Genomic DNA, 12,875 nt, shown 5'->3' on the forward strand with positions numbered 1-12,875 from the left:
ATACAATATTCTAAAATATTCTTTAATTCAGTATGGCTAGATAAATGTGAGAAAGGAGAAGGAATTGAGGAAGGAAAGAGAGAGAAGGAATTAGAACATAAAGAGAGAAAGAAAAATAGGGTAGAGTAGGAGGAGACATCTAGAAGGAAGGAAGGATGCTCTGTGATACCCTGCAGGTCGCTTGGACTATAGAATTCAAAGGGAGTGACCTCTTGCCAGCACGTTGTAAAAATTTAATATTTCTTTTTTTTTTTTTTTTAACCTTTAGACTGTTCAGATAGGTCACCACGCTCACTCTTTTATCCTGTCAACATTCATGGGATATTCTACTATCCACAGGAGACCATGCGAGGCTCTGGGGACACAAAGGTGCAGGGCTCCAGGGTCTCCCAGTCGGGGGTCGGGGGAGGTAAGTGGAGGAGCCCAAGGAAGCAGTGGATGAGAGGGGACAGGGGCAGCACAGACAAGGACCTGACCCAGCCTGAGTGCCGTGCGGGTGCAGAGGCATTTCCGAGGATAGGCACCAGTCGGGCTGAGCCGAGAGGCTAGGGATGGGGTAGGGGCATTCCATGCAGGGCAAACAGCAAGAACAAGGGTGCAGATGGCCCTGCAAAGGCTCCAGGCTCGGGGACCCCAGCCCCCAGGGTCCCCTTCCCACTGAGCCCCTCCAGGGGTGTGCTGCTGGAAGAAAGGAGGGGCACATCTCCTTTGGTCCTTGGAAATTCTGCCACAGAAACCCCTTCCCCAACCACTCGCAGCTGACAGTTCTGCAGCACATCTCGCCACGCCCGGGCCCTAGGACGGGGCTGGGTTAGTGCCCTGGACCTGAAGCACTGCCCTTAGTAAGACATAAGCCTCTGAGGCCTTCGCAGTCAGGCATCTCCAATCATGCTTAGCCCGGCTCCTGAGCGCCCCCCAGACAGCACCTCCATCCTCCCAGATCCCAGGGAGTCAGGACCCGGCCTCTTGGGGTCCTAATCTCCATGAGAGCAGGTGGGAAAGTACATTCCCTGTCCTCTTAGGGCTCCCATTTCTGAGGGACCGGCCACCAGGCACAGCCTTGATGCTCTCCAGTAGGTGCTGATTTTCCAGCTGAAGGGCCCTGGGCTAGGATTTCTACATAGCACAGTGTGACCCTTCCAGAGCATCCAGGCCCCCTGAGCCTGGTGGGCACCAGCAGCCCTGCTGGCCAGCTTGACTGGGGGGGAGGCGCCCTGAAACATCAGTGCAACGGCTCAGCCTCCGGTGCACACAGATCGTAAAGTTCCTTCTCCCCCCTGGGAGGGGCGCCGCCCCACACCCAGCCCACCGCGCTCACGCCCGCTCCCATCTTCCCACTCCTGGTGGCAGAAGAGCTGGCCTGGCAGGCCCTGTGGAGGGGAGGGCAGGCAGCTCTGCCCCAGGAGCTGCGAGAAGACACCTGAAGCTGGGCCGTCCTCTATCTGGGAGCGGGCGGATGCTGAATAATGAATCGAGAGCGTCTGCGCCGCTAGGCTGCGCACGGGCGCACAACACACGCGCAGATACACACACGCTGGGCTGACAGCTCGGAGGGGTGGAGGTTGGCCGGGCTGTGAGTCTCTGGAAGGAGCGGCTCGGCTTGGTTGCCTTAGTCTCTGTGGGCAGCATCGGAGGGGAGAGGAGGCGGTGTGAGAGAGGAGGGAGGCACGTGTGCGGAGCGCCTTCCATCCACAGAGCTCGCTCCTTGCCCGGCTGCTCCCGCCTGGCGGTACCCAGGCTCCCGCACCAGCATGGCTCTGCTTGTCCACCTCAAGACGGTCTCCGAGCTGCGGGGCAGGGGCGACCGGATCGCCAAAGTGACTTTCCGAGGTAGGGACTCTCCTGTCTTATGGGGACCCCAGCTCCGGGCTGACGGGATAGGGCAGGGAGGGGAGGATGGATTGGAAAAGTTCTAGCAGGGTTGGTGCGATGAGGCTTCTCACGGGCAGCCATCTGCCCCTGGCCTGACTAACCATTGTGATTTCTTGAAAATCAGGGTCCCCCACGTTTCCATGTCTGAATGTGTGTCTCTCCCTGCACTTGCCAATGTGCCAACCAGAGGGTTGTGGAGTCCTCTGCCTGCAGGAGGTCCTGGGGAAGCAAAAGTGAGGACCCCACCCCAGGGCTCAGGGGAACCCAGGGCTGAGGGACCCAGCGCTGCGGAGTCTCCCTGGGCCCTCTCCCTCCTGCAGGTTGATTTCCTTGGGCACAGAGTGGGGGTGGGGTGTACAGTCTGGAAGACCTGGGGGGCTCCTAGAAACCAGCATGATGGGGATACTGTTGGCTTCTCGCAGGTCTATCTGTGGTCAGGGATCCTATAAGCCCCACAAGCCTCCCTCTATGTCGGTTCTCTTCCTAGCCTCCTTCCCTCTCACACATCCAGTGACTATTTACTATGATCTCTGTGCCAAGGCCAGGGGCTGGGCATGACCCAGGCCCTGCCCTCAATGAGCCCACATCCACTGGGACAGGAGGACCAGCGGGCAGACAATAGGGACAAGTGTGTGATACGATGAAGGTGGGGACGAGTGTAGGGTGCAAGCTACAGAAGCAGCACCCTGACCCAGGCTGGAGGCAGGGTGGTCAGGGAAGGCTTCCAGGAGGAGGTGACACCTCAGCTGAAACCCAAGGGAACAGCAGAAAGGAGCAATGTGTAGAGGTAAGAACAGAGCAGACAGAGGGGACAGGATGCCCAAGATCAGGAGAGGAGCTGGGACACGGGAACAGAGAGATGCTCCATAAGCCTAGATCCCAGGGTAGGTGCGAGCTGAGGCAGGAGAGACAGATAGAGCCGAGGAGGTAAGACCGCCTTCACCCCGGGGAAAGTGGGCAGCCCCTGAAGGTTTTGAGCAGGGAAAGACAAGGCCAGGCTTCCCTCTGCTTTTTACCCACGCACCTCTGCCTCTGCCTCTGCCTGGCCACAGCCCAGCCCCCTGGGCCAGGGGCATATCTGGCAGTCTTTGACCAAAGGCCAGGGTGCTCCTCACTAGACACGGCCCTTTCTCCCCAGAGAAGGGTCTGAGGGTGGGGGCGGGGTGGGAGAGTAGGGGAGGAGCTGAGAGAACCCACCAGATTAAAGAGCAAAGTGAGCATCAGGGCCCAGGCTGGACACACATCTGCACCCGCGTCAGGAGGGAGAGGTGAGACCGTGGGGCAGCCCTCTCAGGACCTCTCCAGCAGCCACCGGGGCACCCACGTCACCCCCTCCGTCAGGCCAGCTCTGGGCACAAGGCCCTGGGTTATCCACACTGTGGCCTGTTGTGCGTAGGGACGGGCAGAGGTGGAGGGGATCGCAGTGTGCGTGCAGGCAGGAGGGAGAGGAATGGGGGCCCGGCGGCCTGTTGCTTCCCACACCCGCCCAGACTGCTTTCTCTGCAGCACCCTGGACCTCCGCGTGCCACCTGCCAGCTTGTGCTGCCTTTAGAAAAAGCAAGTGTGTCGTTTCATCTGTGACACGTGTCCCCGTGGTGGGAAGACAGCACAGCATTTGGGTCTTTAGCTACAGGTCGCCGTGTTGTTGCTGCCATGACAGAACAGTCCCAGGCTGCACAAACCAGTCCCATTTGCAGGCAGAAAAACCAAGGTGTAAAGAGATCTGTATGGCCTTAGTGGAGGGACCGAAGCACAGTGGCCCCAGTTCACAAGACCTCATCCCAGCCCTGGTTGCTCCACCCTGAAAGCCTCTTTATCCCCTCCTGGTGAACTGGGGTTGAGCACCTTGTCTATCGGATGCCCACCTTTTTCCTTGGGCAGCGGGGCTAGTCCTCTAGCCCCAGTGGACCACACAGGAATTAGCCTATTTGCAACGCGTGCCCTCTGGACTGAGTGGAGAAATCCACTTCCAAGCTCTGCATGTGCAGCACGTGACCGTAGGCAGAGCCCCTGGGGAGGGGGTTGGGCAGCAGGAACAGGCAGATGGCAAGCAGGTTTCCAGAAAGAGTCCTTTGCAAGAACCAGAGATGCCCCAGCCACTCACCTGCTGCTGCCAGCAGTTGACAACTAGAGATGCCCCGAAAGACCAACACTAACTACAATTCAGAGGGAACGGACTCACCCTAGAATGTTCCACAGTGCCTCCTGCACACACAACCACTGGTGTCCAAGCAAGTACCCTGCAGGGAGAAACGAGAAGCCAGTGGACGGTCAGAGGGAGATGCTGGCCCTGAGCTCCCCAGATCCCTTGAGCGAAGCTCAGTGCCAGGTGGGGTGAGGGAGCACCAGGTGAGTTACTCGTGGCCCAGGTAGACCAGGTCAACTGGTTGAAATAAAGCTTGACTTTCTATGCTACACGACACAGGACACTTAGGAAAGAGCCCTATGGGGTTGTGGTAGAGAAATCTGTAGATATGGGGTCAAAAGCCCTGGGTCCTACCTGGGTTCTTCCACTTACTTCACCTCTCTGACCCTCAGTTTACTCACCAGTAAAATGGGTACAATGATAACATTCACTTCATCAGGTTGCTTCAGTGAAAAGAATAGGTATGAAAGAGTTTTAAGGAAAGAGCATTTAAATGACCAATGTGTTTGTGACACAACTGTTTCACTTCTACTTGGGGCAGCTGCTGGATTCTGAGTCATCATCTCTCCAGCCCAGCTTCCTTCTGTCAGCCAGGAGTGAGGAGAGAGGGCAGCGTGCGAGATATAAAGCGGGGAGGAGGGCACGCCTGAGGGGTTCCCGACCTGTGCCAGGAGCAGGCAAATTGGCCTGGCCTCTGCTCTGTAGGGACCCCCCGCTAAGATGTTCCACAGGAACCCAGGCCTGGGGCAGACCACCCCTGAGGCCCCTGTTCCCATGTGGGCTGGGCATGCTCCAGCTTTGTCCCCGGCCACCCCTCTTTTCCCTGCCATCCCAGGTCAGCCGGCCACCTGCCCTTCGGCTCAGCGCACACCAGCCAGCTCCAACTGTAGCTCTTGGGTCTTACTGCGCCAGCAGCCACTCTTAACCTGGTCCTGCCCTCATTCGTTTGTTCACTGAATGTGCTGATATCTGTGGACAGGCCTGGAACCCTCAGGGGGAAGAAGACACAGCCCCTAACCTGCAGGAGTCACAGTCCATTGAGTCAGACAGGAGACACCAGAAGTCCAGGACCCCAGTCCCCGTCATGCAAGCGGACCACAGGGCCTCGGGGCCTCCGCTTCCCATAAGCAAGATGGAGACCGTAAGCAAGTCCTCATTTAACGCAGAGGGCCGCAGCCAGAATCAGGAGTGGGCTGTCTGGGAAGGAGCCATCTTGCCTGCAGGTCACCACTCAGAGGGAGGAAGTGTTAGCTTAAGCTGTCCTTTTTCAACTCCTGAAATAATTCCCAACATCCATCATAGAGCCACGGAAGGCAGAGTGGGAAGGGCCTCTAAGATCTTCTAGTCCAAACTTCTGCCCAGTTCTCAGCCCCCATCCAAGCCCCCAGGCATGGGTTCCTGGGCTGTCAGGGAACCAAGTGACCGACTGTCTGGGGCCAGCCTCCTGATCTTCCTTTACTCTCCATCCCTGAGTTTTCTTGCCAAAATACCAGCTTTGGGGACTCGATGGGTGAGATGGGTGATCTCTGGAGGCTGGCTCTGATCTCCACATAATTCACCTGACCTGGTAATTGGCAAAGAGGTTTGCTTTATGAAGGTTCCCCCCTTGGCCCAGCTGACTTTTCCTCTTTGTTCCCTCCCCACACCACCCACTGGGTTCCCACTACACTGAACTTCCTGCCATTCCCCAAAGATGCCAAGTCTTCTATACCTCCAAGCCTCGAGCCGTCATATTTCTTCTGCCGTCTCCGCCTTGAGAACTCCCGTTAATTCTGTGCACCCTTCAAGGCCCAGCGCAGCCGTCACCTCCTCTGTGGAGCCCTCGGCCTCCCTTGCAGTACTGTGTACACGCTCCTTCCACCCCTCAGCTAGGGCACTTTGTAGTTCAGAAACTGCCCCGGTTTGTATCCTGTACTAACCTCCAAGCACCTTCAAGACAGGGATCTGATCTTAGCTCTCCTAACTGAGCCCCATGCTAAGCCCCGGGCCAAGTCATCCAAATGAACACGAAACGGCACATCTTTGAGGTACTCACTTGTTAGTGGGTTTAAATCCTTCTTCCTCTGTGACACTGTCACTCTTCGGCTCAGTGTTCTCAACTGTGAATGTCCCCGCCCCCAGCTGTCTATCCAAAGGGGATCAGGAAGTGGAGGAATCAAGAATCCTGGCCCCAGCTCCCTCCGTTGACCTCCCAACCCGGGGGGTCTTTCAGGGCCCCAGAGGGAGGCTGCCTTCACCTTCTAGCAAATGTTGGGGAGTCCAGCTGTGGTCCTCAGGTCGGAAGCAAGAAAGGCTACACAGCTCCCCCGCCCCTCCCGCTCCACGCCCATGCTCTTTCTGAGCATTGCTGCCTAGAGCACAAGGTACAGGGTGGGGCTTAAAGGAGCCGGGCTCACACAGTCTGACGGGGGAGAGGAAATGTGCGCAGACTTCGTGGAGAAACACTGCCAGACACAGAGGGCCAGGGCGCACTTAGGGGCGGGGCGGAAACTGCAACACGTTCAGAGGATGGCGGCTTGCTCCCAGCTGCAGAGGTCAGGGAAGGCTTCGTGAGAAGGCAGAGGAGGGGGTAGAGGAGACGGGGAGGAAGCCCTTAAGCTGGGTCTTGAATAGCTGCTCGCACACGTGGAGATGCAGAACAAGGGGCGAGGAAGGGTTGCTGGCGGAGGCAAGGCCATTCTGGGTGAGGGACTGACGGGACCAGAGGCCAGAGGAGGGGAATGCCACTGAAATACGATGGCCAGGAAGCCACTAGGTTTGGCTACAGCAGAGGCTGCAGGTAGTAGATGGAGGTTAGAGAGCCTGGAAAGGAGCGCACGGCCGGGTGGGTGACTGCGTGCTGGGAAGGGGTTGGGGCCCCCGCCTGGGCACTGAGGACAAGATTCCCCTACTCCTGGCTGCTGCAGGGACCACCTCAGCCTCCAAATTAGATTTATTTTCCCATTAAAATGGGGGAACTCTCCGCCTTGGTGAGAAATAGGATTTCTATCCGGAGACTTCTCTACCACCCCTGGTGAAGGAGGCAGAGTACCCCTGTGTCCCAGCCCTGAGATGCTCCTGGGACGCCTGGACCTGCGTGTGCACTCCAGCCCCGCCCAGCACCTCCTCTCTGGGAGGATGTGGGGCGGGTGTTGCCCCAGTGAAGGCGGCAGATAGAGGGAACCCTTAGGACAGTTTCTGCGGTGCACAGCTGGCAGTGGACACAGCTCCGCGCTTTTGACGGGCCCGAGGGATTTATGCCACATCCTCCACTCTTCCAAGCACTCCCTGGCCCCTCATCACAGGGGGAGTGGATCTTCTGTGCCTAAAGCCCTAGGAGGTAAATATCCTCTTCCCCGGGGCCAGAGCAAACCGCTGCAGACCTCGGAGAGCAGCAGAGTGCTGAATGTTCCCTAAGCTTCTCCTGCTTTGATGAGACAGATGTGTTTTCATGATACGGAAGTGACCATATAACTGTCTTCTGCTACACACGGCCCTCAGCAAAAATGCTGCTGGAAGGCGTTGTGCTCAAGAACAGACCTGCAAATAATTTCCCTGAATTGCAGAGTCCTGGTTATCTTACCCACCTTTACTGATAACGTAAAAGCTATATCCCTTCCACCTACTCCCATCCCTGGGTTTGATCTTTTTTTTTATTACTAATTTTTTAGAATGGAAAATCTAAACTATATACTAGAGTAGGGAGACCAGTATAAACGCCCCCAAGTTCTCCCCATGCAGTCTTAACAGCTGTCAACTCATGGCCAATCTTGTTTCATTTGTACCCCTTCCTACTCCCACCCCCCAAATAATTTGGAAGTAAATCCCAAACACCACACCATTTCCTCTGTAAATATTTAGTACATAGCTGTAAAAATCAAGGACTCAAAAAACAAAAAACCCCACATATTATATCACTCCTAAAAAGGAAATAAATCCTTAATACTATCAAGTATTCCGTGATCAAGTTTCTGATTACCTCATTAATGTCATAAACTCTTTCCCAATTCATTAAAAGCTATATTTTAATATGTTTTGTAAGTCAAGTATTTAATCATTCATTCACTCCTTCATTCATCCAGGTAATAATACACATCAAGGACCAGTTATGAGCTAAGTGCTATTCCAGGCAATGGGGTGACAGCAGTCAATGAGACAGACAAGGTCCCTGCCCTCAAGGGGAAGACAGTCATTGCACAGGTCACTGTGAGTGGGATGAGTGTTCTGGAAAGAGAGGTACAGGTGCAAGGCGGCCTGAGGCAAGAGAAGCCCGCTCAGACCAGGAGCTCCAGAAGCTGCCCTGAGCGGGTGAGTCAACGAGATGAAGTTGGAAAAGTGCACAGGCCCAGAGAGGAGATCTTACTGAGCAGGGGATGGGCTGATATTTAAACACCCTTGAGAGAGGATAGCATTTTGGCAGAGACAAAACTCATGAAAGGCCCCGTTCTAGGCAGAGGGGCTACTATCAGTACAGATGTGATGGTGTGGAGCCGTGTCAAGGGCTTGGGCAACAGGGAGCGCTGGCAGGGCCTGGGGTAGGAATGGGGTGGAGGGGAGGCTGGGCTCAAACACAGAGGGTCTTCAGTGTCACACTCTGGAGTTTGAACTTTGCCTTGTAATTGAGTGGGAGTCACCAAAGCTCTTGGCAAGAGGATGGCGTGGGAAGAGCCGATTTGGGGATGTGGAGGTCAGGGCCTCAGGCCAGGAGCCCAGGGAGGGGCAGTGGTACAGGCAGAGGGTTGTGCCTCAAAAGGGGGGCTGTGGGTTTGAAGAAAAGGGGTGACATCCATTCAGAGGAGGAGGCAGCCCTGGGATTGGGAGTCAGCAAGAAGGCAGGACGAGGGTGCCGCTGGATTTCTTACTTGAGTACCTGCGTGGACAGTGAGACCACCAGTGACGCCGGGGAGCATGCAAGGAAGAGCAGGTTTGGGGGGCGCAAAGAGGATGGGCCTGACTACAGCTCATTCTAGTGAGAGTGTCCCCCAGGAAGCCCGAAACTTGCCTCGGTACCCTGAGTACCCAGGAAAGTGGTTGGAATCCAGTGGTTTGGGAGTCCTGGTGGCAAGTGAAGACATAGGAGAAGGCGAGGTATGCCTGGTTCTTACGGGGCTGCTTTGGGATCAAATGAAAAAGTTGATATACGTGAAAGGCTCTACAAACTGTAAAGTCCTGTAAAATGTAAGGATTATTCTAATTAGGGCCCCTCATGCTGCAGCCTTCTAGAGAGACAGAAAGAGAGTAGATTGTGACCCTGGGAATCCCATGGACCCAGGGATCTGGGGGTGGGGCAGGAGTTCTCCTTTGGACTCCTGCCAGTTGCTGACACTCCACATTCTGCCAGATGTGGAGATGATAGGGTGAAAATCACCTGGAGCCATCACCATCCAGGTGGGCTCCTCCAGGGCAGGCACCTCACCAGGTTCCCTGGGAGGCACAGAACAGATCTGAAACAGAAGCAACAGGAAGCAGCACGGCCTGCAGGTGTGGCAGGAGCGGCCATGCAGTTAGCAGCGGGGGACCCTGCAGCCCCTGAGCCCGGCAGCACCCGGCAGTGATCTGTCTCTTCCACTGAGAGCTCCAGGAAGTTCTCCTGAGACAGAGAATATCACATGATCATTTTTACCTTTGGCCTCTTGTCTGCTTCCTACCTGGACTGATCTACCCCTGAGAGGCTGGCTCCACAGTCTTTGCTTCTGTTTTATTTTTCAAAACAGCAGGGCTCATCAGCTTAGCTGGAAGTCAGTTTTCACTCGCTGGATTTTTCTGAAAAGCCAAGGTTTAAGATAAAGTCAGGACTGCAGTTTTAACAATATTTTTTTACCCCATTTAAGGATGTAAAAAGAGTCACACTCCCATCATGCTTCATTATATTCCCAGTGCCTGACATGGAGGAGGTGCTCTGCACAGCTCATGGATCACTGAGACCACAAGCTCCTGCGTCCGTCACAGGGGGGGAGAACCTAAGATGCAACAGCTGCTGAGGGTGTGGCTCGTGCTGTCCTAGGCTCGAGGGGAAACATCACACTCGCTCTCTGCCTCAGTGCCTGGGTCTGAAAGATGAGAAACAGAGTCATCAGTTAGTTACATGGCAAAATCATTTTGAGGCAGCACCTGGAAGGAAGTACAGGTTTGAGCTGAGCCAGAGAGATGGAGTTCATAATCCCTGCCCTGTCCCTGCCTCTCAGAAGAATCCCTCACCTAAGCCTGAGTTTCTGCTGTGTCCCTGGGTGTTAACAGGGTGAGGGAAGGGGAAATAAGTGAGTGGAGGTAAGAAATGATATTTGAATAGGATTTGTGGAAAACAACAGATGAGAGATAGATGGGGCCTCCATGTAGCTGAGAAGTGGGGGAAAAGGAAGGGATAGCCTCCCCTGTGGGATGCCCAGTGACTCTACAGAGCCCAGATCTGGATCTCTGAGATCTGCTGGTGATCTTTGGAGAGCACACTGTTTAAGGAACTTACGGAATAGCTGTTTTCCTGGACAACTCTTTTTTAATTGAATTTCTTCATTCTACTGTCCCATCAACTGTCATTATAAAATTGAAGAGTATGTGTTCCTCACAGGGGGAAAAAGTGTTATTACAAGAGAGAATCACAAACAACTAAACAAAATCATTAGGGACATAGAAGATTTGACAACATCATCAACCACATTGTCCTAATTGGCATTTCTAGAACATTTCACCCCAAAACTGAAAAATACACATTCTTCTCATATGCACATGGAACACTTATCAAGACAGACCATATGCTGGGTAATTAAACAAGCGTCAATACATTTCAAAAGACTGACATCTTACAGAGTATATTCTCTCACCCCACTGGAATTCAATTAGAAATGAATAACAATAAGAGATCTTTAAAAGCTCCAAATATTTGGAAATTAAACAATATTCTTCTAAATAACCTAAGGTCAAAGAGAAAACAAAAGCAAAATTATAAAACATTTCTAACTGAATGTTAATGAAAATACTACATATCAACATTTAGTTTTAAATACTTATAGCAGAAAAGAAAAATGCCTACAATCAATGATCTAGGTTTCTGCCTTAAGAAGCTGCTAAAAGAAAAGCAAAGTAGGGACTTCCCTGGTGGCACAGTGGTTAAGAATCCGCCTGCCACGCAGGGAACACAGGTTCGAGCCCTGGTCCGGGAAGATCCCACATGCCATGGAGCAACTAAGCCTGTACGCCACAACTACTGAGCCTGCGCTCTAGAGCCCACAAGCCACAACTACTGATCCCGTGTGCACAGCTACTGAAGCCTGCACGCCTAGAGCCCGTGCTTTGCCATGAGAGAAGCCACCGTGATGAGAAGCCTGTGCACTGCAACAAAGTAGCACTTGCTCACCGCAACTAGAGAAAGCCCTTGCACAGCAACGAAGACCCAACGCAGCCAAAGAAAAAAAAAAAGAAAAGAAAATTAAACCCAAATCCTAAAAACATTATGCGAAGTGTAATAAGCCAGGCACAAAAACCACATATCATATGATTCCATTTGTATGAAAAGGCCAGAATAGAAAAATCTATAGAGACAGAAAATGGATTAGTTGTTGCCAGGGGCTGGAAGGAGAGAACAGGGAGTGACTGCTAATGAGTATGGGGTTTCATTTGAGGTGATGAAAATATTCTGGAATTAGTGATGATGGTTGCACAACCTTGTGAATATACTAAAACTCACTGAATCATACACTTTAAGTGGGTGAACTTTATGGTTTGTGAATTATGTTTCAATAAATAAAAATAAATACAATCTAAAATATTAAATCCAAGGATAATAAAAGGAAAGAAATAGAAAACAAACAACAGAGAAAACTAACAAAGCCAAAAGTTTTTTCTTTAAAAAAAAATTAATAAAATAGGTAAAGTGTAGCAAGACTGAACAAGAAAAAACAAGAAAACACAAATTACCAATATCAGGACTGAAAGAGGGGATATCATTACATTAAAAGGAAACTGAGGGAATATTGTGAATAATTTTATATTTCTACAGCACAGATGAAAGGAACGAATCCCTTGAAAAACAACTGACCAAAACTGACACAAAAAGAAATGGAAAACCTAAAGAACCCAGTATCTATTAAAGAAATCAAGTCTGTAATAACAATGATAATGATGATGATGATGGCGGCGGTGGTGGTGATAAACTGCTTTTCCGTAAAGAAAACTTCAGGTCTAGACAGCTTCACTGGTAAATTCTAGAAAATACTTAAGGAAGAGATAATGCTATCTTACACAAACTCTCAGAAAATGGAGAAGGAAGAACACTTCATAATTCATTTTATGATACCATAATCTGATAAAGACCTTATACAAAAAGAAAATTAGAGCCCAATATCCCTCGTGAACAAAGATGTAAAAATCCTTACCAAAATATTAGTTGAGTAGCAATATATGAAAGGGGTAACACATCATGACAAGTGAGTTTTATCCCAGGAATGCAAGGTTAGTTTAAAATTGGAAAAATACTGACTGGCTAGAACTCCAGTGCAATGTTGTATAAAACATGAGGTGGGGGCTTCACCGGTGGCACAGTGGTTGAGAGTCCGCCTGCCGATGCAGGGGACACGGGTTCGTGCCCCGGTCCGGGACGATCCCACATGCCGCGGAGCAGTTGGGCCCGTGAGCCATGGCCGCTGAGCCTGCGCGTCTGGAGCCTGTTGCTCCGCAACGGGAGAGGCCACAACAGTGAGAGGCCCGCGTACCGCAAAAAAAAAAAAAAAAAATGAGGTGGGAGTGGACAACCTTGCCTTGCTCATGATATAGATATAGAAGTGGCCAATAAACACATGAAAATGTGACCAACATCATTAGTCATCAGAGAAATGAAACTCAAAAACCAAAATGAAATACATCACATGCACTGAAACGTAAAAGT

The 12,875-nt window shown here is 52.1% G+C and overlaps 1 protein-coding gene across 2 annotated transcripts in view; it reads left to right on the forward strand.

The window, feature by feature from the left end:
• Positions 1–1,751: 1,751 nt before the first annotated feature.
• OTOF (otoferlin) overlaps positions 1,752–12,875 on the forward strand; it is a 90,758-nt gene continuing 79,634 nt past the window's right edge. For both annotated transcript variants that reach the window (XM_065891176.1, XM_065891177.1), the window contains exon 1: positions 1,752–1,830. In XM_065891176.1, the coding sequence (XP_065747248.1) occupies positions 1,752–1,830 (79 nt within the window). The remainder of the gene's footprint in view (positions 1,831–12,875) is intronic.

Source organism: Phocoena phocoena, chromosome 14, assembly GCF_963924675.1.
Source record: "Phocoena phocoena chromosome 14, mPhoPho1.1, whole genome shotgun sequence".
Lineage (NCBI taxonomy): Eukaryota > Metazoa > Chordata > Mammalia > Artiodactyla > Phocoenidae > Phocoena > Phocoena phocoena.